At 41.2% G+C, this 27,897-nt stretch overlaps 1 protein-coding gene across 1 annotated transcript; it reads left to right on the top strand.

The window, feature by feature from the left end:
* Positions 1 to 38: 38 nt before the first annotated feature.
* On the top strand, positions 39 to 27,834 carry RNF32 (ring finger protein 32). The gene is made up of 8 exons (XM_033165602.1): positions 39 to 138; positions 686 to 956; positions 3,450 to 3,592; positions 4,999 to 5,031; positions 6,193 to 6,317; positions 7,154 to 7,262; positions 14,902 to 15,069; positions 27,411 to 27,834. Exons 1-8 carry the CDS (start codon positions 115 to 117, stop codon positions 27,648 to 27,650), a joined length of 1,113 nt encoding a protein of 370 aa, XP_033021493.1. The 5' UTR covers positions 39 to 114; the 3' UTR covers positions 27,651 to 27,834.
* Positions 27,835 to 27,897: the final 63 nt, after the last annotated feature.

Genomic DNA, 27,897 nt, shown 5'->3' with positions numbered 1-27,897 from the left:
GTTTTTATTTGTTGTTTTAGGACACAATTTTGACAGTCTGTTCTATCAAATGTTTAGATCAGTGAAGCATACTTCCGTATTGAAGATAACAAAATCATCGTTGCCTCCAGTTCCATGATGCAAACGAAATATAGCAAGGTGCATGAATTGTATGGTTGTAAAACATGCTAAAAATTGTAACTTTTACAATAAGGTATTATAAATAGGCCCATTTGATGTATTTAGAATATTATCTACTGACATGGGTTTTTTTTAATGTGTAGTTGCTTTGGAAGGCAAGAGTAGCCTAAGGTTTGGTTTTTAATTACATCGAAACAAAATATGTTTAGGCATGTCAAACTTTTATAGTTCATAATGAGTTTATTGCACATAATAATTATGGGTTCAGTAATTAAAAGTTTAAAAATTGCTGCTATTTTATTTAATATAAATGATAAATCAAAGATTTCTTTTGCCTTTATATAAGTAAAAGTTAGGATGTGTCAAACATCAATCTTATGTTTCATATTATGGTAATTGTATATTAGTAAGACTTCAAGCATGGGAGTTGTAAGAGTATAAAGCCTCTGTCAAGTGAAAAAACCATCATTGGCTAAGGGCTGAATTTCTTTTGTTGTTTAATATGCAGTACATAACGTACACATACAGAAGTAATTTATAATAATAATTATGAAACTTTATTTAGGGGAGTTCCTCCAAACGAGACTCTGTAGCACTTACCGCCGTGGCATTACAAGATCACATTTTACATAATCTTCAGCTGCAGAATCTTTCATTAGCAGATCCTTTTAAGTCAAAGACACAGAGTAAAAAGAATTCATACAAACCTGTGAAGAAGGAGACAATCAGAGCAGTAGTTGATACTGGACTAAAGAAAACAAGCAGGCACCAACAAAAAAATGAAGATCCAGAAAAGGAGTATGTTCTTGATCCTTGTCCTCAGCCTCTCACGTTAGGTAAATTATGTTACAATGTGTTATTTGAAAGAATATTAATTAAATTATAATAAGTATTTTTTTCCATATTGCAACAAAGCAGAAGAAGAGTACTACTTGTCCTTACAAGTAGACCCATGTAGTCTGCACTGTTTGGAAGCTTATGAGCAGGGCACAAAGATAGCCTGACCTGGTTTGCCTAACCATCTACTATTCAGAGATAATACTGTCTGAACATGGAGGTTCTAAATATGAACTTTTAAAGACCAAGGCTAATTCATTTCAAGACTTAGAGTAAAAAAAATTGGTAGGGAGGTGAAAACCTAATTTGTGAACTGATATGGCTATGATTACCTTCAGTTGAAATGTAATAGATTACAGTGGTTGGGGGGGACGACCACATAAGGTGCTGACTATCTTTGATAATTGTGTTCACTCAATATGTTTGCTAACAAAGACGTATCTCACGAAGGCTAGGACTTACTTGCATGCATGTGCATAATATACTGTGTGACTTCATCCTTTAAAATAGTAGCTCTGGCTTTGGGTTAAAGGGCAATGTCTTTAAAAGAATGTATTATTTCCTCCTCACCCATATATGTAAATTGCCACTGTGATAAAGAATAGCAAAAAACAGTCCTTCCAGAATAAATAACTTTTTGTAAGAGAGTTCTTTATATTAGTGGACTGAAAATACAGTGTAATTAAACTGTATTAGCACCATCTAGAGTTGTATTATTACTGCAGGTGGGATAAGCACTTGGGCAACTATTGCTTTTTCAAAAGGCAGTTACTAGTCTGGGCATAAAACTTTTACTTAACCTTTTCCTACCCCTTGCTCAAAACTTTACAAGTTATGTTTTCATAATGATTTTAGGGCAAACCCATGAATAATGCCTGTAGTTAAACACTTACTTCAAATGAAGAAGCAGTCGTGTCTCATAATAAAAACACATGGATGCAGAAGCTTAGAATCCTGCCTCAGGAAACAGGAGTTGCACAGGCAACACATAATATTGCCATGAGATAACATGTTATATTATCTGGCAATCAGGAAGGCCTGCCCAGCTAAAATGTCTACACTTTTCTGACTCTCTCCTAAAGTTTCTAGCTCACTCTTATTAACCCAATAATAGAAAAGCATTTAGCTTTTTCTTTCCCTTTCAACCCCTTCCCCCAGCACTTAAAAAATGTGACTCCAGAGGTTTAAAACTCTAATCCTGCAAGCACATTAGATACTTACAGGTATGTTTAGAAGTCTGCAACTGGAAGCTCATTAAGATATGTAGGTATGCAATCACATAACTCTCTGGGCAAAGGGACTTCATAGTTCAACACTGCCAAAAAAAATTAAGATCTTGGTTTCCGTACATCATCCTACATCTTCGACCTCTTCTGCAGCTTTCTTTCTGCTAATATCTCAACTGCATTTTTAAAAAAGGCATATTACATTTGTTTGTGTATTTAAAGCACTTGCATCCCACCTTTAAGCTGCATAGCAAATGCCCATGCAAATAAAAAGCCATCAGAATTGGGAGGGATGCAGATTGGACATGCACACAAATCTCTGGTGCAGTCATAGGCCCAAACTGCTGCTATTGTGCAATATATGAGGAAAGTCAATTTATATATGATATGACAAAGGATTTCTCAGAAACATTAAAGCCTGCTACATCTTTCACAACTGCAAAAAGGATTAATAACTGCCTTCAAAGAACACTTCATTGGACTGGCTTGATGACCAAGATACTAGGTAGAAGGGTGAATTCTTCACTTTGCAAGAATCACACCTTTTGTTAGTTCAGACAAATAAGCCTGCAAGTTCCAAAAAATTTACAATCAGTCAATCAGTCTGCATTCATTTAATTGTTCAATGCACTTTCTGTAAGTCATAACATGGAATGGTTTCCGTGCTACAGTAGGTAAATACAAATATACATATAAGGATAGGATCTGAAGTCTACATAAGATGTTCTGACCATCTAATTTTGATTCAGGATTTTAATCATTGGTACCCTGCACTGCACATATTCTCTCAGTAACTTCAGTTGAAGAGTTGTCAGAGGTTTTGCTTGCCTGAAAAAAAATATAGTTTACCTGTTGCGTGCTGCTTTCAGATGGCACATCTGCCACTGAATAAGTGAGACTTAAGGGTTCATAAAACAAAATTAATTTTTCATTTAAATGTAGATTTTAATATTCAGATTAGTAATAAGTTTCATATGTGCACATGCACAAAGCATTAATTTTTGGTGGTTTCTTGTGGGACTAAAGCCTGCGCACTGTCTGAAAGAACTCTGTCCAACAGAATTCCATTTTTAAAAAGGACAAAGAAAGTTTAATTCACTGATTGCCTATTTTTCTGTTACTTTCATTGGAGCCATTATTTTCAAACCTGTGCTGGCATAGTATATGGATGTATGTTTGTATACACAGAAGGAGGAAAGCTTCCATGAGGAAAAAGCTTTAATGTGTGTCAATGTCATTACCATATTTTGGACTTTGTGTCTATAGCTCAGCAACTTGGGTTGGTGGAACTTCCTGCCATGCCACTAACCATTGAGGAATGGGAGCATGTGAAACAACGATCCATAAAACAAGGAGATTCAGTTCAACCTTGTGCCATATGCAGAGAAGAATTTGCACTTCAGCCACAGGTATTTTGTCTGTTTCAGCATTGTCAGCTATCCTATGAATATGCTGAAATATGGACTGAAATTACAGTCAAAGCATGAACAAGACAGTTGGGAGAGGATAGCAAAACAAATTATATCATTTTGCCACTGTACAGGTTCTTTTTGTATCATTGTGTGTTGATATAATGTATGCTCAAGTTGGGCATAGGAAAAGTTGGACCACTTCCCAACTGAGAATGGAATAGTTTGCTACTCCTGAGCGAGCTGGAACATGCGGGTGGCGCTGTGGGTTAAACCACAGAGCCTAGGGCTTGTCGATCAGAAGGTCAGCAGTTTGCATCCCTGTGATGGGGTGAGCTCCCGTTGCTCTGTCCCAGTTCCTGCCAACCTAGCAGTTCAAAAGCACGTCAAAGTGCAAGTAGATAAATAGGCACCGCTGCAGCAGAAAGGTAAATGGCGTTTCCGTGCGCTGCTCTGGTTCGCCAGAAGCGGCTTAGTCATGCTGGCCACATGACCCGGAGGCCATACGCTGGCTCCCTCGGCCAGTAAAGCAACATGAGCGCCGCAACCCCAGAGTCATCCGCGACTGCACCTAATGGTCAGGGGTACCTTTACATTGTGTAGCTACTATAAATAGCTCAGGTCTAGGCCTTGTGAAATAGCTCAAAATTTGCACCATTTTTGTAAACCTGCCGGGGGGGGGGGGGAGATGCAGGCCACGGGAGTTGAAAAACTTTGGAAGAAGATCCTTAAGTTTATTTATTACAGTCAATAATACAAACTTCTTATTATCACCAACAATAACATTTCCTGAGCAGAGTTCATGAACATTTCTAGGAATTTTGATTGTACTAAGGTAGAATTTCTTAATTGCTTGCAATCACACTTTTAAGAAAGGGAAAGCCAATATAGGTTAGGAAACAACTTTTCAAAGTAGTTAACTGCAACTTTTTGTTCTTGATCTGAAGTTGCAGATTGTTATTGTAGCCAAATCCCCCAAATTGTTAATGTAAGTTTTGCTAGATAAAGGTAAAGGGACCCCGACCGTTAAGTCCAGTCATGGACGACTGGGGTTGTGGCGCTCATCTCGCTTTATTGGCCGAGGGATCCGGCGTACAGCTTTCAGATCATGTGGCCACCATGACTAAGCCGCTTCTGGTGAAACCAGAGCAGCGCACAGAAACGCCGTTTACCTTCCCGCCAGAGCGGTACCTATTTATCTACTTGCACTTTGACATGCTTTTGAACTGCTAGGTTTGCTAGATAAAGGTTTTGCTAGATAAATAATTACAAATTGTGATTTAGCCCTAAATATTCTATTTCTTCAATGAAAGCTATTTATCTGACATGCCATTGGCAGTTTTCACTAGATAGATAGATAGATGAACTTTTAAGTTTCACAAGATGTTTTTATTCTCTCCTAACAGGTGCTGCTGTCATGTTCTCATGTGTTTCACAAAGTAAGTAAACCCTACGTTTATTAAAAGTGAAATGTGCATCAAAACAGTCTTGTACATTGATTGTAGAACTAATGTGAATTTAAAGTGTTGAAGTCAGGCTTTTGTTTCTAAGGTTCACAAGTTGAAATAACTTGAGGATATACTGTTTTGAGATAGTTGCTCTTTCTTGTAACACTAAGCCAAACCATGGTTTAGCATGAATACATGGACTCCTAGAGAAAGGTTCTGGCTGTTTTGCTCCTTTGTTCCTCCTCCTCCTGCTGCTGCTGCTGCTGTAAGCTTAGCTGCCGTTCAACATAGTGTGTTGTCCAAACCCAGACTCATTATTTGTCTCCTCAACACAACAATGGCATGTAGTAAATCATGAACATATCTTGGTTTACAGCGCATAGCTTGTCTGAAGCAAGATAAACCATGAGCCCAGGTTCAGATGATGTGCTGAATTAAACCATGGCTTAGTTCTCCATGATAGGATTGAAGAATGAACAAAGTACTGTAATTGTGATCTCCAAGAAAGCACACTAAGCCATAGTTTGGCTTATCTTTACATGCGAGATGGATCAGTGTCCTTTATCTTATTGTGAAATGTTATCATTCATATATATAAAGGCAAACGTACCACAATTGCATGTAGTTATGCACTCTTGAGGTTCTAGTTATGTCAGTGGACATAGTGTTGCATTCCATTTAATAGTTAAGTGTATCAGAATCAATGATGTGCAAGATTTAGCTGTGTATAAGAATAAACAATTTGCAAGATTTAACTATACATGGCTCTTTATTTACTCTAGCTGCTTCATAGTTATTTTATTACAGTAGTTTTATTAATATTCTAATAAAGTAAAGTAAATCTGGAATTGGCAGTCTGAGTAGTGCTCTAATAAGGATGGCAAAAAGTACCTAGACAACATGGAAGTATAGGAAGAACAGAAACAGATCAAGAATTTTAGGAACTCCTCTCCCCAGTCCAATTCCATTACTTTGAAATAACATGTTTCCAGAATTTTAGCATCATGTACATTTGCTTTCCCCAGCTGCTAGTTCCTGTGCAAGCTTTGCATAAATTGTACCCACAAACTCATTTGTATAAAGATGGTGGGGTGGTGGGGGAGAACACATTTCAAGCAGATTTAAAGGTAAAACTGAATGTTATTTTTCTAGGCATGCCTGAAAGCTTATGAAAGATTTGCAGGTAAAAAGACCTGTCCAATGTGTAGAAAGATCCAGTATCAGACCCGAGTAATTCATGATGGAGCACGCCTATTTAAAATAAAGTGTGCTACAAGGTAAGGATGACTGGCAAATGACAAAACTGTTTTCACTGAGAAACATTTATTGGAAGATCTGCATACACAGAAGACACTACACAGTGATGGGTGCAATGTTATACCAGAGCTAGAGAATGATAGTTTAACTTTTTGATTAACATTTAATTTTTACAATTTAATTGTCTCATATTTAAGCAGAGATGCAAAGCTTCTGTGCAGATTTTCACTTTGAGCCAGATACTAAGTTAATTTTAGATTAAGGTTGATTTTGCTCAGAAAATGTGTAATCATTTGCCAGGCTCATTCCAGACCATGTGGTTCGTGCAAGTGCCTCCACTGGCAGAGTGGAATAGTAGTTACTACGAAACTACTAGAAATTATCATTTTGGGGAAATCTTGCTTTTGATGGTAGATGTATGCAAAACCAAATGACTTGCTAGCAAGATTTTAAAGATAAAAGACCATAAAAATGTTTCTACCTATAGAAAATCTTTCTAACTTGTAGTAGCAATAATTGGTGTGAAATGGTAAAAAATGGAAGTGTCTAGTCAGGAGCTCACAGTCAAGGGCTATGTTTTGCTGCTGTAGGAGAGCCTGTCATGTTCTAGTAGTGGTGGAAGACAAAAAACAATAACTGGTACAAATGCATTCTGGATGCATGGTGGCCACCTAAATTTGCTTAGCAGTTTTGGCTCCATTTAATAGAGCCATTCCTCTAAAGTATCCAGCGCTGACAGAAATGAGCTCTCTTTTCATCCTATTTGTTAGTCCCAAGATAGGAGCCACCAAAGCTCGCAAAGCCCTATTTCTAGCCTTCATTCTGGGTGTTTTAATTTTATCTTTTCTTGCTACAGAATTCAAGCTTTTTGGCGGGGGCATATTGTTAGGAAATGGTATACAAAGCTAAGAAAAACAGTGCCTCCAAAAGATGCCAAATTAAGAAAAAAATTCTTTGAAGAAAAGGTATGTGTAGCATTTTTTAATTCTTAACAATGTTCCCCAGATTCCTCAACCTCAAATTATAGTGCTATAAAAACAAAACAACTCCAGCATTTATTAAATTGTTCAGAATAAGTTATACTTTATACAACAGAAACCTAATACACCTTGATAATGTTTAAAAAGTATATAATGACTCTGGGTTTTTCCTGAAGATTCTCTTCTGCATGCATTTAATGTTTAGTCAAACTTGCAGGTAAGTGCTCTTTTGTTTTTCTCCTGTACAGTACATGGTGAAAGAGCTGGATAGCTACAGTGCTTCTGATTTAATCTCAGTTTTAGTTTAGACCTTTACCTATGGGATAGTGAGAAGAAAGGTCTCCACTTCGTGTTGCAGTTCACTACACAGAAATGTGTTAGGGACACTACCATGTGGAATAATTTCAAATGCCTTTCATAGTTCAACAGCTGAAAACAAAAATGTTTTTCAAATGTTTTAAAATAGTTATTCTTAGTTCTGCAGGAATCTTACATTTTGTAGTTTTGTGGAATTTTCTTATTATATTGTCGAAGGATTATTTAATTGTTAGGCAAAGTCATGTTTCATACATAAATCATATTCAATGCCCTTCTAATGATATGATTCAATTCCCAGAAATTATTCACATATTACGGTATCTATTTCTATGGATATCTCTTCTATGTAGAATAACAGTAGCGTTCATTCCAGTGTTAGAGACACAAAGTAGTTGCAGATATTAAGAACATATGTATATTATAACAAAAGGAAATAATGGTTATGACAATAAGAAGCCATGTCCTCTCACCCATCATGCTCTCTGTCTTTCTGACCTTTCAAGTTCAATCATGTTGCTTTTCAATGCAGCAAAATCACTCTCGAGTTGACTTTACTGCATCAGTTACAATCTAAGATGCGTGGTTTGAATCTTCCCACACCTAGTTAAAAAAATTGCTTCAATGCTTTACTGTGTCACAGTAATTACTAGCTCTCACCATGTGAGGGCATATTTAAACAATATATTTGCCTCAAAACTGATATGGGGTAATCACCTCAAGGTGACTTTATCACATCAAAATGTAACATGTTAATCAAGCTTCAGTCTTAATCTTAAAATGCAATCTGTACAACTTGAAAATATGCACTTATGGAATTAAAGGTAGAAAGCTAAATATAAAGAAGAGTTGGCTGAGCCACAGTTTGCATAATCATAGTCCCTGGCCATGATCTAGAGCAGTGCTTCTCAACCTGTTTTAACTGATGCCCCATTTTAGCTAATACAGAAATCCCACCACTCACTTCAAACCCAACTTCCCTAATTATTTTATTTTAATGTTCAAATGGATGGAAATTTCATAATGTTCTGTTTTTTAATTATATTGTACATATATTATTTTTTTTGGAAATACACCCACACAAAAAATATCTTAATACGCCCCTGGAGATGGGATGCCTTCTGGCTAAGAAATATTGAACTAGAGTGTGTACACAGCTCACATACAAGGAAGTTTTTGTATTAATTTCAACAAAAACACGACAATAGGTGTTGAGGCCCCTCAGACCCTCCATAACGTAAGCTTTGTCTTTTCCTTCTACAGATTTCTTCTGTTTTCATTATTTAAAAAAATCTGATCAACCATACCAACTCTTCCTTAGTTGTCATATCCTTGCTGCTTCTTTCTAATACAGGGGCACACTACTAAAACGACTCTCATAACTTGTACATAAGAGGCAGCATCATTATATTAACAGTGTTATATTGTAACTGTTAACTCTTTTAATTTGTTTTTCTTAGCCTCTAATTTTTCCTAGTACATATTCATCCTCCTCTCTATGCACTTCCATGAAGTTCTCAGGAAGTTGCAAATAGCCATGGAAGGAACTGCAGTTGATCCATGGGTCCCTTGAAAGAAAAGGCCTGCTGTAATACCTAGTCTTATTAAAAGGACTAGAATGCAGGACAGTATTTTATACCTTTAATGTGGTCTACACACTGTCCTTGAGCATCCCGTCCCGTCCCCATCCTTGTCTAGAGCAGAATTCAGTTGACAAGAGAAAATGAAGGAGACCAGATCAACAGTGTTCCAGCAACACTCCTGAGACTAGGAAAGTTGGCATTTGTGTAATTTGTTTTCTTCTGTATATACGAACAGTTCTTTTCTCATGGTTTTAATGCTATGCCAGGAGTGGAGTAAGAAACACCTGTAACTCACTGCTCCATCCACTCAACTTGCTAGGTTTGATGGACAGATTGGTAGTAATAACCAGTCATCCTTGTCTGCAGAAAATAACACATGCAGACTTCCAGCGGGGTGCGCTCTGTGAACGGGTCAGGAAAAGTGCTCTGCGACGCTTGAGCAGGACACTACCGTCGTGGTCTGAGGGAAGGGGGAGAGAAGGCGAAGAAACCCCCCTTTAAAAGCTGAGGAAGAGAGGTTCTCAGAAAACAGCCCAGGCGGCGCAGAAAGGGGTTTTTCTGTCGCTCTAACATGACTGAAGATCAAATATTTACCTGATAAAGAGGAAGGCAGAGAGCCCAGCGCTAGAGAGGTTGCGCCCTCAACCGCGAAACGCCTCAGGACCCGGTAAAAGTGGCAGCTACCCAGAGGGCATACAATAATACAAGACAAGATATCCTGGGGGATAGCTGGAACTTTATTTTAACACAACCACAGTTTTAAAAAGTATTGAGAAAAGGAGGCTCACCGAGTGACGATCTTTAAAAGCTGTGCATTGCGAAACCTTGCGATAAGTAAAGAACAGAAAGCAGAGTGTTTAAAGAGAATAATAGAAGTGAAAGTGTGGAAAACACAAGGATTTAAAAAGTGGAAAGGAAGGACAGACGATGTTGGAGAGGCAGCATGAGGAATTGGAGGGGAGGAGAACGGCGGGGAAGAATCAGGAAAATGTGGGATCGCATGGAGAACGTGGAGGGAGAGCACGGAGGAACAGAGAAGGGGAGAGATGGAAAGAATGATAGAAAACAGCCCAGATGCCGTGAACTCAGAGAAGGAAATAGGGAAAAGGAAAGAAAGAAAGGAGGTGGTCGCAAAGGAGGTGGAGAACAGTAGAACAACAGAGATAAAGAAAGAGATAGAGGGAAGAAAAGGGCGAAGACATGCTGAGTTAGTCGCACCAAGTACAAAGACAGGAAAAGAAGGGATTCCCGGAGGGGGTAACATTTACCTGCAAGGACAGGAAAACCTCGATTCACTCAATTGAAGAGCTAGGGAAATTCTGGGCAAGACATAAGAAAGAACTTGGAGACTCACCGAAAAGAAGGAAGGGGGGGAGGGTGAATAGTGCATCAAAGATAATATATCAAGAACATTAAATTCTGGGTGAAACAAACCTTACTGATGAGAGAAATTTAAGAGTAGTGTATATTAATTAGAAACTGATAAATAAAGTATAATTTTAACGGACCTGAGATTAATATCTTGGAATGTGAATGGGTTAAATGACAAAAACAAAAGAAATAAGATTGAGCATATATTGAAGAAAAAAATGGGATGTAATATGTTTGCAGGAAACCCTTGTGACACGTAGGCATAGGAGAATCTTGGAAAATAAGAGATTGAAGAAGAAGGAAGAACACTAGGAGTAGAAATCTCAAAAGGGACAGAACGTTTGGTGATTGTAGGGATTTATGCACCTAATGGGAATAAAATGGAGTATTTCAGGCAAGTTGAGAAAGAATTGATTGAATATAACAGTGATGAAATCATACTGATGGGTGACTTTAATGGAGTGACCTCACTATTATTTGACAGAACTGAAAGTGATAGGAAAACTAAGAAGGGGAGGTTGCCTCAATCCTTCTTCCAAATGGTGGAAACCCTCAATCTGAGAGATGCATGGAGACACAAATACCCTTTAGAGAGACAATACACCCACTACTTTGCCTCAGCACAATCAGCAGGGAGGATAGATGCTATCTAGGTCACGAACAATCTGATACCAAAAAAAAAAAAAATGAAATGAAATTCAATCCAAAACATTGACTGACCACAATCTGATGATCTCCAGACATGTACAGTCGATCCAAGATGGACGCGATCCATCTTGGATCGACTGTGCATGTCTGCGATCTCCAGCCATGTACAGTCGATCCAAGATGGACGCGATAGACAACACCCCTCCCGACCGGAGCCAAAAAGTAAGCCTTTACAGCTCCCTGTATGGCGTGGCGCCGCTGTTCGCTCGCTGCAGCTTTAAAACGCGGCGCGGCGAGGCTCTGGTGCCGGTGGGGGCGGAGATGGATCGCGCCCGCCATTTTGGATGGCCGGGTGCGATCCGACGGCGCCTCTCCCCACCGGAGCCACACCGCGCCGCGTTTTAAGGCTGCAACGAGCGAGCAGCTGTTCGCTCGCTGCAGCTTTAAAACGCGGCGTGGCGAGGCTCCGGTGCCGGTTGGAAGGGGCCCCCAGACTTTTTTTCCCATAGGAACACATTAATTAAATTTTAATGCGTTCCTATGGGAAACGGTGCCTCGCAAGATGAAATTTCCGCAAGACAAAAAGTCTTGTGGAACGAATTAATTTCGTCTTGCGAGGCACCACTGTAGTAAATTTATTCAAAGAGGATAAAAAGAAGGGCTTCGTGCAGGAGATCTCAGTTACAAAAAGAATTATTGCAATCAGGTAAAATGATAATATCAAGAATGTACAACCTACTACTGGAGTGGGATTTAAAAGACGAAGTCATGAAGGAAACAACAAAATGGTCACAAGCAAGCTGGGATATCAAGCCACTTTCTGTCAGAAAATCTATAGTTAATGGCTTTAGAGCAAGCTGGGATATCAAGCCACATTTTGAAGTTGACTTCATATTTTGGCTTTTTCCAAAGCAGTTAACTGTAGTTTTCTAATTTCAATGTGATATAGAAAATGAATAGAGAAACAATAGTTAACAAATGACTTCCTGGTATGTTTGCTTGCTTACAAAAGTGGAGGAGTGAAGTGGCTGTATTTGGGGACACAAGGTTTGTTCATATATCTGCTACTTATGCAAAGATACATTAATTTAAACACAGGTACTGCCTCCTGCCAATCAGCCCCTCCCAGTCCCTTACCACTTAATCTGCTCCATGAAATCATGATGTTGTCATTGTTGGATACATCTATGCAGGACGAAAAGAATGACACAAATCAAGAGCATGTGTCCTTATCAGCATCATCTGTGTTGCTCACATTACTTATCTACAAGTACCTACTGATAGATTCAACTTCGAAGATTAAAAAACAGCCTGCAGAAACAATAAGATGGCTTTCATAGATAAAACATATGAATAAACCAAGTTTCTCTATTATTTATAATTCAAGCACCCAGGAAGATGCACACAGATTTCCATTAGATACATACAAAAATACTGTAGTATTTTTACTAGCAAGTGAAAGTTATGGCTGATTCTGCACACTATTAATCACTGTAGGTTTAAAGCTATCCAATACACTTACATGAGAAGTAAGTCCCATCCAAATCAGTGGGGCTTAATTCTGAGTAAACATATAGGATTGCACTGTAAATATCAGTTTCTTAAGGCACTTAGTCTGCAATCCTCCGCACATTTACCTAGAAGTCAATCCTTGCAGGCCTTAGTTTTGAGTAAACATGCATAAGATTGTAATGTCACCCTGTGATCCTCCAAAACGGGTGTTTCTAGATTGCAAAAAAGCATTTTAATATGGAAGTCTTACCTTTTCAAAAGTTACAGAACCACACAGTTAAAAATGCTGCTAAAAAGATGTATTAAAATATACTGTATATTGAGTTCCTTTGGCAGTAACACACAAAACAAGGATCAGGGTTTGTACTGGTAAAGAAATTCTACAGTTAGACCTTGTGTTTGAAATGTCACTGCTAAGTAGAATGTATTTTATTTGTCTGACAGTGGCACAGTAGCCTTTTTATTAACCCATTCAAGATTTTACTAATAAACATCAAAGGGGTTGCAAAAGGTTACTGCAACCAAGCTATGCTAATTTTTAACACCAATGTATACACAGAGTGAAGTGTTGCCTAGAATTCAGTGTGCTTGGTAGTGAATTTCTTTGATCCTTATCTAGAACTGTGCTTGTATATGTCATCTAATTGAAGTAAGATATTTTATTGCTGTAATTAAATCTTTTCAAATACATTACATTATCTTCAACTTAGCTAAAAATGCAGACATTTGTTTAAGAAGCTAGGTATATTATTTGTAAAACAGTGTAGCTTGTTCTAGTATCCTCCTTCCCTACCATGTGACTTCTTCCCAAAGATTTTAATTTAAATCTCACCAAACAGCATAATGGTCCATGAGTTTGTTTAGCCATTTGACTTCCTTTATCACATAGAGATGGCAAACATTCTGTTGCTAACTTGATGTGGCTCCAGGCAGCAAGGCTATGAGGATTTTAAACCAGTAAAAGCTTATCAACTGATTCATTGATATGCTGTAAATTCCAGTCTTTTCATTTTACTTTAAAGTCAACACATTAGTAAGCAATTTGCTGACATAAAGATGGATTGCTTTAAAAGGGTTCCCCTTGGGTGGACAAAGTTCACCTCAATGCTTTTGTGTGCATCTTTAATTTAATCTTGTTCTTGGGCGTTGCCTAAAACTTGTGACTGATGGTGCTTTACATATTGATAAAAATATTTAGAATGCCTCCACTTTGTCATACTGTTCAAGCTGAAGGGCAGAGAGGTCACGAAGTAGATACAAAATTAATTTCTTAAATATAGCTTGTTGTTTAGTCATTTAGTTGTGTCCGACTCTTCGTGACCCCATCCAAACAGCTTTTCTGGGAAATAAAGGTATCAACAGGATATTTTCCTTTTATCCATTAATTAACTACTTTTCCTTTGAAGAAAACATATAACTGTTTGTATCCCAAGTTGCTTATCCATTCATGTAAAGTGAAAGGGGTGGTTTCTGCCACCTCTCCTTCTGTCTTCAGCCCACGACACTATATCACAAACCATCCCCAAAAGTTCCCCAACCCCTAGGAGGGGAAGTGCCAGGGTGAAGGAGAGGTGGGAACGCTCTATTCAGTCCAGAAAGGAAAACATTAGGATCCCCAAAAACTTATTTTTAAAATACAATTTACATTACATATTTATATTTTTGGTGTCTGATGAAGACAAGCCTTTTAACTATAGATTTTTTTTATCAGTATCACATTTGAAATTGTTTTCATAAATGTTTTTATTGAACACTTTGGGATGTTTCATGGGAAGCACTTCAAAAATAAAAATAGATTAATTGTAAACACTGACTTTGGTCTTAGTGGCATGAAGAAAACTGCCCTATGGTCCTCAGATGAAGGATAGTATAGAAATTGAATAAATAAAATAAATAAATAAAAATATTTAGGAAACTTCTTTCTGTTTCAAATAGCCAGGGGCAGTTTTAAGTAGAAAACAGGCAAAGGGTTCTAATCCTGATTGGGAGCACTCTCTAGATTGTGTCCCCACATTCTGAGTGAGAAGCAGATGCAAAGCTAGTAATGTGGATAGGGAATAGGATTCATTATTTAAGCCATAAGGGCGCGTCTTAACTCCCTGCAATGGAGGCAACCCTGGCACTGATGCCTCATACTCTTCAGATCTGCTTGCAACCTATTACAATGGGAGTAAAATCTTTGTCTTACTTTTCAGTTTTCAGAGATCTGCCAACGATTATTGAATTCATATGATACCCGCATAGATGAACTCTTCTCCGAGATTGATTCTAATGTAGCTGAAAGTCAAAACGTGTTTCAGCAGCTAGACAAGAAGTTGGGCCCAGGAATAGATGAAGTTGAATGGGAAAAGATACAGATGCAGGTTGGTTTCAGAGACAAAAATGGGTTCTACCTCAACCTAGCTAAAAGACGTGGGATGCGGGTGGCGCTGTGGTCTAAACCACTGAACCTCTTGGGCTTGCTGATTGGAAGGTTGGCGGTTTGAATCCCCATGATGGGATGAGCTCCTGTTGCTCGGTCCCAGCTCCTGCCAACCTAGCAGTTCGAAAGCACACCAAAAAAAGTGCAAGTATATAAATTGGTACTGCTCCGGCGGGAAGGTAAACAGCATTTCCATGCGCTGCTCTGGTTTCGGTTTTCCATTGTGCCAGAAGTGGCTTAGTCATGCTGGCCACATGACCCAGAAAAACTCCGCGGACAAATGCCGGCTCCCTCGGCCTGTAAAGTGAGATGAGCGCCTCAACCCCAGAGTCGTCTACACTGGACTTAACTGTCAGGGGTCCTTTACCTTTTTTTAGCTAAAAGACTGACTCTACCTCCTGTGCTTTGTGTTAATTAACTGGTAGCTATTATGTACATTTTTGTCCTCCCTTTTCCAGTGGTGTGCATGTACTACTCCCATGAGGGAGGATTGGTTTGCTGGGCTACTTCTGCATCATTATCTGTGAGCTTATGGGTTGAACAAAGTTTTGGACTACTTTTTTCTGATCCAAGTCCAAAACTGCTTCCACTACTCCGCTGCACGCAGAATTATCAGTGTGCCTAGTTCAGACAGCAAAGCCAGCTATTGGAGGTTGCCAATGCCAACTTGTTCTTGAAGCTTTAACATAATCTACCTTAGCGTTCTACCACCTGTCCGGCACAGAGTGTAGTTACCTGATTTGCTGCATTAACCCTTCATCCTGTTCAGTGTTGGCATCTTAGGAATCTAACCCATTGAGCAAGTTCAGGGAACCATTTTCAGTGCCAGGGCTTGATCAGAACTCACCCAACCCTCCATGGGCTGTTTTTGAGAGAGCTATCTGTTTTACATCATATGATCAGGCAATTCAAATTTCAAGCCAGGAACAGGTTCAGGCTAATCTCTGATTTTAAGTGCTTAGCACCAAAACTTGGAAATAAAGAGATCTCTGTGAAGTATGTGCACTCAGAATGGGCCAAATTCAGAGGCATGAACGTACCTTAAGGACCTCTTGAACCCTTATACCCCAGCTTGATCAGAGAGATCATCTCAAGGAGCAGTTACCCTATTGGCCCAAATATAAGCTGCACCCGAATATAAGCCACACCTTTAAAATTCAAGAGGGGGGGGGAGAGAAAAAAGACTACCCGAATATAAGCTGCTCCCTTAAAATTCTGCAGGCACTCATACCCGTTCCGTTTTACCGTATGTCTATTTCAGCAGCAATATCATAAAAGCCAATTTTTGTAAGGTCAGAATTTGGAGGGGGGAAAGTGAGGCTTATATTCAGGCCAATACGGTAGTTGCTGCCCATGTTTCAGAGGCCCAACCAGTCTCTGCTAAAAATTGGGTATTTTGTGTCACTGCTACCATGCTATGGAACACTTTCCAGCAGAGATTCAACAGGTATCGTTGCTTGTGACTTTAGACCTTATTATGCCAACAGGTATTTGCAGCTGATTAAATTGATTAGCAAGTCACTTTAAGGATTGTTTTTAAGTGTGTTTTATATTTTATAGTTGAACACCATGATGATATTTTATATGATGGTACAGAAATTCTTTTATAAATGCAGAAATCAGGGGGCTTCCGGCGAGGCAAAATGGCGATCGGCACGGACCCGCGGAGCTCCTAAAGGCGATCAGCGCCAACAGAGCCTCCAGACCGGGCTCCGTGCCGCCAGGACCACCGCCGCTGCCACTCGATCACCGGGGGCTGCCGGGGGAAGCCACCGGAACCCCCCCCCTGGCGGACCCGCGAAAACCCACGAAAACGGGGACACCCGACCACCGGCCGGACAAAGCCCAGAGCCGCGAGGCCTAACGGCCTGAGAACGGCCTAGAACCATCAGCCCCTGCGAAGCGCAGGGGGAAGCCACCGGAACCCCCCCGACGGGCCCGCGAAAACCCGCGAAAACAGGGACACCCGACCACCGCCGGACAAAGCCCAGAGACCCGAGGCCTAACGGCCTGAGAGAACGGCCTAGAACCACCAGCCCCGCGAAGCGCCGACACGCCGGGGGCTGAGGAGAGGCCGAAGAGGACCGAAAAAGAAGCCGCGTCCCCGCAGCTGCTGCCACTGCCACACAGCTACCCCCCCCCCCAGGAAGAGAAAGGTGGGAGAGGGCCCTTTCCCACCCCCATCACCCCCAACCCAAGGGAAAAGGGGGGAAAACGGGGGGGAGCTCCGACTTCCTACCGCTGCCGCCGCAGCCGCCACGCCGCCGGGCCCCCGTAACCCATAGAACGTAAAGCCCTGACTCTGCGGCCCAACACCACAGCCGCCGCCGAGGGAAGGGAGAGGTAGGCAGAAGAAGGGCACGAAGGAAAACAGGCCCAGCCGGAGCCTACCTCCCCATCGACAGTTGCACTAAAAGAAAAGAAGAGGGGGAAGAAAAGAGAGAAAAAGAAGGCCTGAACCCAGAGGGAGGCCTTCTGGAAGGACACCGCGCACTGGAGAGATTTTTATTTTTATTTTTACTTTTTACCCTTTACTTTTTACTTTTTGCTGTCTTTTATTTTTAAAGAAAGGAAGAAGAGAGGGAAAAATCCCCCCCTCTCGATCTTTTTTATTGTTTCCCTCTTCTCCCCCTTCTGCCCCTCCCGTTTCCTCTCTCTTTATTACCAGAGGGGGTGAGAAGGAGGGGGTGGAGGGACGAGTGAGCAAGTAAACAAATAGGAAACCCCCCCCCCCCGCACTCTTGTTTAGCCTCTAAAAGGAAGAGAGAAGGAAAAAGGAAAAGGGAAGAAAAAAAACACCCTTCCCCCCTCTCTCTCTATATTTTTTTAATTCTATTTTTACATATATAGATTTTTATTAATCCCCCCCTTTTTTTTAAAGAAAAAAAAAAACTTTAAAAATTTTCTTTGCCCCCTTTTTTTACCCATATATATATATATATATATATATATATATATACATTCTCCCCCTCTTTAAATCTTTTTTTCTCTCTCTTCTTTTTTCTTTTCCCTTTTTCGTTCCCCTCCCCTCCCCCTCCCTAAATTCATCTTTGTTCTTACTGTTTGTCTGTTTGTTTGCTTGCTTACTCGACCCCTGCTCCTCCTCCTTTCCCTTCCCTTATTCCCCTCGCCTCTTTAATTAAAGGGAGGGGCAAAACAAAACAAAATAAATAAATAAAAGCCACCCCACCTTCCTATACCTCTAACCCCCCCTTCCCCCCTCTTTCCTCAATCAAAACAAAAAACAATCTTCCTTCACCTCCTCTTTACCCATACCTCCCATCCCACCCTCAACCTCCCAACCCCACCCTTGGGCTCCAGCCCCCCCTTTTCCCCCTCTCCCCTCTTCCTCTCCACTCCCCTTAAATCAAATCCCCCTTCTCTAGACTACATTTCAGCCTGTCTTTAAGAGGGTAGTCTTGTCTCCCCCCCAACCCCCCCAAGATAAAACCCTCCCTCTATAGTAGCCACAACCCCCCCAAACCCTAACCACAGAACCCTCCCCACCCTCCTGCGAACTCCTTTGTTGGCCTACCCATTTGTCTACTTACCTGCTCCCCGAAACGAAGCCACCGCTGAGGTGAATACAGAAACCCCAGAGAATCTCTTAAGACACAGCTAAGAAACAACACAAATGGCCGCCTAACCCGAACGCTCTGCCAAAGCCACCAATCAACAACACCCGATCAGCTCAACAACCCAGCAATACCCAGGACCCACCAACACCACAACTCCTAACCGCAACACGCCATACTCCAAGAGGAAACGAAGCAGACCTCAAAGCAAAACCACCAGGGAGACTGAGATGGCACCAACCAGAGAGACAGCAAACAACGCTGAGACCACAACAACACCCCTCCAGGATAACAACATCCTAATAACGAAACAAGATCTAAGGGAAATGGAAGCGAGACTAGCAGAAAAATTAGCAGAAAAATTAGCAGAAAAAATGGAGGTCGCAATGGCTCCCCTAAAGGTACTAATCAACGATCTAACCTCTAAAGTGAATGCCCTAGAAAACAAGAACCAAATGCAAGAAAGAACAATAACACAATACCAGGAGAAGTACGCACAAATGGAAAAGAAAATAAACGAACTGGAAAGAGAAAACACAGAAATGAGAATCAAGCAAGCAGACCTCGAAGACCGAAACAGACGCTGCAACATCAGATTCCGCAATTTCCCTGAGAATACAGATGAGAAAAACCCAGCAGAACTAATTGTAAGCTGGCTGAAAAATACAATCCCAGGCCTGAAGCTTGAGACAGACGATCTGGAGAGGGCACACAGAGCCCTAAGAGCTAGGCCGAAACCCAACGCCCCCCCAAGGGACATCATCGTGTGCTTTGCACGCTACAAAAAGAAAGAAGAAATCTGGAATAAACTCAGAAACTCAACCAACCTCCGATACAAAGACAACCGCATATTTGTCTTTCAGGATCTGTCCCAGGATACCCTAAACCGGAGAAAAAACCTACGCCCATGCACCCAACGTCTCCAACAAGAAGGGATCGAGTACCGATGGGGCTTCCCCTTCCGCCTCATTGTAACAACCAACACAGCACAATACATGGCTACCAACAAGAATGAAGCTCAGCAACTAATGGAAAACCTCGGACTTGATCTTCCACCGGAATGGCAACAGGAAGACCTGTCAAGCAACAGCCACAATCACGATGATGAAACAACAGAAAACGAATGGACAACAGTTAAGAAGAAAAAGAAGCAAGAGAAGCGGAACAACAATAAGTATCGATACAAACAACTTCCGACATACACAGAATCAACCCACCGAAGACTCAGCACAAGAACCCGGACCAAGACCAACCAAACCAACACTTCACAGCGGAACGACCCTACAACAACAACAGCAACGACTGAATGAAGTAACCGGAAAACAACCCAAACTGCAGGACTGGTGATTCTCCCCCCCTCCCCCCTCCCCCCAAGCCATAAACGCTGCTAACACCATCAACACCCCCCAAAATCACACACCACAGAAACCCCCACCCCAACACCAGTCCAGACAACCCCACCCACATCACCCAACAACTTACAACCCACACCTTCATCAGCCCCCCCCCCACCCTACAATAGGGGGGAAGAAAACAATAACAACAACTCCTCCAACCCCCATAACACAACCCAAATCCAGACTAAAATCTGATACCTAATCAGCACAATGGTGGCATCAGAGCGTACCAATACACCCACCCACCCTAACACACCAACAATGTTGCTACCAACACTGGTAGCACTGCTTTTGAACCTTATACACAACATTGGCGTCACAAAGACGCTCCATACCGTCTCACTGGACACCCCTTATCGCAAACGACAAGGGGGACGGCCTGTCCCTGAACATGGCCCTCCACACCAGCTGAGACCCAGGACCAACCGGCTAAACGCCAAAGAGTCCAAAATACCCCAAACGAACACCTATATGACTACATATAGGAAACCCTCTTCAACCTATCCCCCACTCTTTAACCCAAACCGACTTCTAAGCCCACTAGCCCTCCCCCCACCACACCCTAGGTCAGCGCAACCCCACAGGTTCACTAAACAACACAAAGTGAGAGACACAGGACAACCCAGACGGGTTGGCAAGGAATCTATACATAACAGAGAAGCAAGATGGCTAACTTAAAAGCAATTACATTAAACGTGAGGGGGTTGGGAAACCCCATCAAAAGAAAACGCATCACCTCATACATAAATACCATGAGACCACACATCACCTTCCTACAAGAAATACACAACCCACCCAAAGGGAGCAAACTCCTGAGCGACCCCCGCTTTAACCAACAGTGGATGGCAAATGGTTCAGGAAAAGCCCGTGGCGTAGCAATAATACTCAGCAGAGACCTGAACTTCAACGCCACAACAGTCCTAAAAGACAAAAAAGGCAGATTCATCTTCATCAAAGGAACACTAGATGGCAAAATCAAATTGACAATTGGCTCTATATACGCCCCAAACTCAAAACAATTAGAATTCCTCCAAAAAACGCTAAACAAATTCCTCTCCTTCTCTGAAGGGGAAGCAATCCTAGGAGGCGACCTCAATCTAAATTTGAAGGGCATATCCCTAAAAAACACTCACCCCACAAACTCATGGACAGCCTACCTCAAAAAAATCCCCCCAACAATTAGGGACTCTTACAAACTACTGAAAATGTTAAAAAACAGGGGTCTTTACGACATCTGGAGTGAGCAAAATCCAAGAGATAATAGCCATACATTCCAATCTGGACGCCACGGCACAGTATCCAGATTGGACAGCATCCTGCTCACACAGGGTCTGATCCCTCTAGTGGAAACAACAAATATAGGCAACATCAAAATCACTGACCACGCCCCAGTAGAAGTCACTATTAAAATAGGAGAAGAAACACAAACCACCCCATCATGGTCCTTCAGTCCCACCCTAACTACAAACAAACAAATTAGAGAGAGCCTCACTAAAACCCTCCAAAACTACTTCAAGGAAAACGATGTAGACAACATAAAAACACCCCTCCTGTGGGACGCAATGAAAGCAGTCACCAGAGGAGCTTGCATAAAAGAGAAAGCACTCCTTAAAAAACAAACCACCTCTAAAATTAACAACTTAGAACAAGACATCACCAATCTTTCATCACGCTACAAACAAACAGGATCTAAAAAACTGCTTCAACTTATAGAACAAAAAAGAAGAGAAATAGACTCCCTAGAAATCAACAAAACAATGATCAACATTCTATACTTAAAACAACGCTTCTATGAATACGGAGGGAAAAACTCCAGACTATTAGCAAATAGATGTAGGAAAAAAACACTTAAAACAAGAATACACTGCATCACCAAAAAAGGTGGCAGCACGACATTTTCCCCCAAAGAAATAATTGCAGAATTTGCAAATTTCTACTCTGATCTATACACCTCCCGTAACCCACCTGAGAAGGAAATCAAAGAATTCCTAGCAGAGATGAACATACCTACTCTAACTAATGAGGAACAAGAATATATGGACAGTCCCATCACCCCAGAGGAAATAGACACAATCCTCAAAAACCTAAAACCACACAAAGCTCCAGGCCCAGATGGCTTCACAGCAGAATTCTATAAGAAATTCAAAGAACCCCTGATGCCCTACATGACACGCCTCTTTAATGACATCATGAAAGGAGGGCCCATCCCCAAAACCTGGACCCTCTCCAAAATAGTCTCCATCCCAAAACCAATGAAGGACAGCCTCAAGGTAGAATCATACCGCCCGATTTCATTAATAAACCAAGACTACAAAATATTCACATCAATCTTGGCCAACCGCCTGAAAAAATTCTTATCCAAACTAATAGCTCCAGACCAAACTGGCTTCGTCCCTGGTCGCAATATTACAGACCCCATCAGGAAACTACTGAACCTAATTGAACACAGCAAGGCAACTAAACTCCCATTAACAATTATGTCCCTAGACATCCTCAAAGCTTTCGATTGCCTAGAATGGAAATACCTATCAGCAGTACTAACTAGCATGAAATTTGGCCCCTACTTCCTACAAACCATCAAACAAATATACTCCCAAGCCTCAGCAAAATGCAGAATTAATAATATGGACTCAAATACCATAACAATCCAAAGAGGCACAAAACAAGGGTGCCCACTATCTCCCTTCCTATTTATCCTAGCGCTGGAACCCCTAGCTATCCGAATCCGAGCAGCCACAGACATCAAGGGGGTGGAAATAAAAGGCAGAACCTATAAACTAGCACTTTTTGCAGATGACCTAATGGTCACAACACCAGATCCCTCAAACACAGCACCCTCCCTAATCAGAGAACTCAACACATTTGCAACGGTTTCAGGCCTACAAGTAAACTTTGAAAAATCGGAAGCCATGTGCTTTAACACCCCACCTTACATCCAAAGAGGACTCACCAACACCACCAAGATAAAACTCTGCCACACCAAGTTCAGATACCTAGGAGTACAAATAACCAAAAACCTTAACAAATTATACCTCCACAACTACAAACCCCTATGGCAACAAATAAACAAAGACTTAAAGAGATGGAACAACATGAAGTTCACTCTCTCAGACAAAATAGCCATGATCAAAATGATCATCCTCCCAAAACTAACCTATCTATTCCAAACCCTCCCAATCTGGATTCCCCCAACCCAACTCCGCAAATGGCAAAGAAAACTACAATCCTTTATCTTCTCACACAAAAAACCAAGAATATACACCAAATACCTACACCTCCCCACCGCAGAAGGAGGATGGGGAATCCCCAACATAGAAGCATACTACAGAGCCAACCAAATACGCCATATAATCCCATACATATTAGAAGACGAGACAAAACAATGGATACACCTAGAAAGGGAAACAATTGAGAATATCTGCACCACAGCATACCCACTCCTCCCAAACAAACTAAGAAAAATCCCCACAACACTTAGTAGATACACACAAACCATGTTCAAAGCATGGAAAGCAGAAACAGGCAAACTATCCCCAACCCCATCCCCACTAATCCCCCTGACCTACCACCCACTATTCCACAAAGCAGCACAAAACCTCCAAACCAAAACCTGGCAATCCAAAGGACTATACCGCCTAATAGACTTTTATAAAAACAACAAACCTCTGTCAACACAAGAAATACAGGACAAATTAGAAGACACCCAAATACCCTGGTTAACACAACACCAATTACATGCCATATTAAACAATCCAACGGTAAAATCAGCAGCAACCAGACCCCTGACAACCTTTGAAAACCTCATCCTAATGACAAAGGGATGCGATAGAGGGCTGGTATCCGCAATATATAAAATACTACTCAAAAATTCCACGAACTCCCTAGACACAATCAAAAAACAATGGGAGGATGACATAGGATACGAAATCAACCCCACCCAATGGACCAGAATGTGGTCTAAACCCCCCTTTAAATCCATATCAACAAAGAGAAGAGAACTCACCCTAAAACTAACCTACAGGTGGTATCTAACACCTAGAAAACTAGCGCTAATACGCCCAGGAACCTCACCAAAATGCTGGAGAGGGTGCACCTCCATAGGCACATACTTCCACATGTGGTGGGAGTGCCCCAAAATCCAAACATTCTGGACAACAACCACACGAGAAATATGTAAAATAACCAAGCAAGTGTTAGAAATCACCCCAGAATTGATCTTACTAAACATCTTCCAAGACAATAATGCCCACTTACAACACAAAGAACTCATAATCCATCTACTCTCAGCATCCAGAAACATCATAACCAGACACTGGAAAGACCTGTCAGGAGTAAACATGGACCAATGGTACCAAGCAGTATGGGAAACAGCCCTACTAGAAAAACTAACCAGTAAGCTGAAATTGACACGGGAACAAACTGAAGAAGACACCTTCACCCCAGTATGGTTCCCCTTCATCACATACACAGCCCAACAAGACAATGACAAAAATCCACCGGCAGCATACAAATCAATATGGCTAACCTGACCCAAAATACCCACCAACCCCACTCACACAGGAAACCAAAGATCACCACAGCCAACCACAAACGAACAACCACACCGCAAGCCAACTCCGACCTCTCTCACCGCCAAACGAGCATAAGCAAACAACAGAGAACCTACATAAACAATGCTGACACCAAACCCTATTCATGTCAAGTAAAAAAGAAACAGTCACCCCACCCCACCTACCTCCCTGTCCCACCCACCTCTTCCCCCTTCCCCCCTTTCTTTTCTAATGTCTCACCAACACTGACTTATAAAAATGTTATATGGAAAAACTTGAGAGAGACATTGTACTACCTTTGAAAATCTTTAATAAAAATATTTATAAAAAAAAAAGAAAGAAAGAAAGAAAGAAGACAAATGTTTAATGCATATCTTTTAAGCTTTGTGTATAGATTTTTCCATACATAGTATGACTTTTAAAAGTCACTTGTAATAAGATGAAGAAGATAAAAAAAAAAAAAATGCAGAAATCAGGCTTGTGGGCCAGAGATTCTTTACCTGATCTTAATAGTTACAACCCACTTTGTTGTTGTTGACTAGTTGTTTAGTTGTGTCCGACTCTTCGTGACCCCATGGACCAGAGTACGCCAGGCACTCCTGTCTTCCACTGCCTCCCACAGTTTGGTCAGACTCATGTTGGTAGCTTCGAGAACACTGTCCAACCACCTCGTCCTCTGTCGTCCCCTTCTCCTTGTGCCCTCCATCTTTTCCCAACATCAGGGTCTTTTCCAGGGAGTCTTCTCTTCTCATGAGGTGGCCAAAGTCTGGGAGCCTTAGCTTCAGGATCTGTCCTTCCAGTGAGCACTCAGGCCTGATTTCCTTAGGAATGGATAGGTTTGATCTTCTTGCAACCCATGGGACTCTCCTCCAGCACCATAATTCAAAAGCATAAATTCTTTGGCGATCAGCCTTCTTTATGGTCCAGCTCTTACTTCCATACATCACTACTGGGAAAACCATAGCGTTAACTATACGGACCTTTGTCGGCAAGGTGATGTCTCTTCTTTTTAAGATGCTCTCTAGGTTTGTCATTGCTGTTCTCCCAAGAAGCAAACGTCTTTTAATTTCGTGACTACTGTTACCATATGCAGTGATCATGGAACCCAAGAAAGTAAAATCTCTCACTGCCTCCATTTCTTCCTCTTATATTTGCCAGGAGGTGATGGGACCAGTGGCCATGATCTTAAGTTGTTGTTTTTTTGATGTTGAGCTTCAGACCATATTTTGCGCTCTCCTCTTTTACCCTCATTAAAAGGTTCTTTAATTCCTCCTCACTTTCTGCCATCAAGGTTGTGTCATCTGCATATCTGAGGTTGTTGATATTTCTTCTGGCAATCTTAATTCCGGTTTGGGATTCATCCAGTCCAGCCTTTCGCATGATGAATTCTGCATATAAGTTAAATAAGCAGGGAGACAATATACAGCCTTGTCGTACTCCTTTCCCAATTTTGAACCAATCAGTTATTCCATATCCAGTTCTAACTGTAGCTTCTTGTCCCACATAGATATTTCTCAGGAGACAGATGAGGTGATCAGGCACTCCCATTTCTTTAAGAAGTTGCCATAGTTTGCTGTGGTCAACACAGTCAAATGCTTTTGTGTAGTCAATGAAGCAGAAGTAGATGTTTTTCTGGAACTCTCTAGCTTTCTCCATAATCCAGCACATGTTTGCAATTTGGTCTCTGGTTCCTCTGCCCCTTTGAAATCCAGCTTGCACTTCTGGGAGCTCTCAGTCCACATACTGCTTAATCATGCCTTGTAGAATTTTAAGCATAACCTTGCTAGTGTGTGAAATGAGCGCAATTGTGCAGTAGTTGGGAGTATTCTTTGGCACTGCCCTTCTTTGGGATTGGGATGTAGACTGATCTTCTCCAATCCTCTGGCCACTGCTGAGTTTTCCAAACTTGCTGGCATATTGAGTGTAGCACTTTAACAGCATCATCTTTTAAAATTTTAAATAGCTCAGCTGGAATATCAAATACTGGTATTGAAATGACATCGTGATAAGTGTTTCATAAAATATACCGAGAACAGAAGGTAGAGACATGACAGCTTCCTAGAGGGTAGCTCAGCTGATACTTTGCAGGCATCATCTCTCCTGCTTTGTTTGCTCTCTCACTCCTCCCTCCCTCCAAGCCCCTCACACAAACCAGCAAACTCTTTAAGCTTAACCAGTGTCTTCCACACCATCTCTCCCCTCACCGAGAAATAAGGAGAGTGGCTGGCTGTTGGTAACCCCTTGCAAGCACACAAACCAACTCTTTAAGCCTAAATTCCTGCTCTCGCCCAAAAGAGGTCTGCTAATTATGCAGGGTCTGCTAACAATCCAGGAGGAACCTCCCCCCCCCCCCAGGCTAGACAATCAAAGATCCAGCAGCAAAGTAGACAGAATGTAAAAAAAGAACTGGAAAGCTCTTCTTTCTTCCATCACACTCACCCCCCACTGCTGGAAAAAAGAGGGGGTAGAGTTCATTTTTATTTCCTGGTGGTGTTTATGTTGTTGGTTTCCCCTAAATAGCTTTCCTCATTTATTTTACCAGAAATGGCTGACAGACTTTAGTGCTGCAAAAGTTGGTGTAGTCTAGTATAATTCCAGTTTCAACTGTTCTGTCAGCTTAAGAGCTGTTGCAAAAATGAACATTTCAAAGCCAATTTTCATTTTTTTCAAATTCTTTTGGACTTTTTTGTGTATGAATACAAAAGTGTTGCTATTAAGCCAGTTCAGTATTTTCTATGCTTACCATTTTCTTTGTTTCAGGCCTTCCGGCAAGACATAGTTGACTGCCCAATTTGCATTATGCCGCTCATCTACCCTACTCACCTGCAGGACGGAATTCCCCAAGCCAGCTACCCATCATGCTCCAGCAAGACCGTTCTGCTCTCCTGTTCACACATGTTTCATAGTACCTGTGTTCAAGCATTTGAAGACTTCTCCTTGGGAGAAAGACCCATATGTCCTTTATGCCGCTCCCATTATCAGAAGAAAATACTTAACTAATGTTTTAATATAACTTTTCAAGGTAACTGGAAAAAGGCATGAGGTTGTATACAGTGCTGGTCATATTCCTTGGAACAGACCCGTTGAAATTTAAGTCCATTAATTTTAATGGGTCCACTTTGAATAGGCCTTAGTTGAATGTGCATTATAGAAATATTAATATATTTCAAGTATATATGAATTACTTGCCATTTTCAGCAAGAGCTGCCACACAAGTTTTTCCTTTGTGCATATGTTTATGTCAAAA

This window comes from Lacerta agilis, chromosome 12, assembly GCF_009819535.1.
Source record: "Lacerta agilis isolate rLacAgi1 chromosome 12, rLacAgi1.pri, whole genome shotgun sequence".
NCBI lineage: Eukaryota > Metazoa > Chordata > Lepidosauria > Squamata > Lacertidae > Lacerta > Lacerta agilis.
This window is presented reverse-complemented; position numbering and strand designations above follow the sequence as displayed.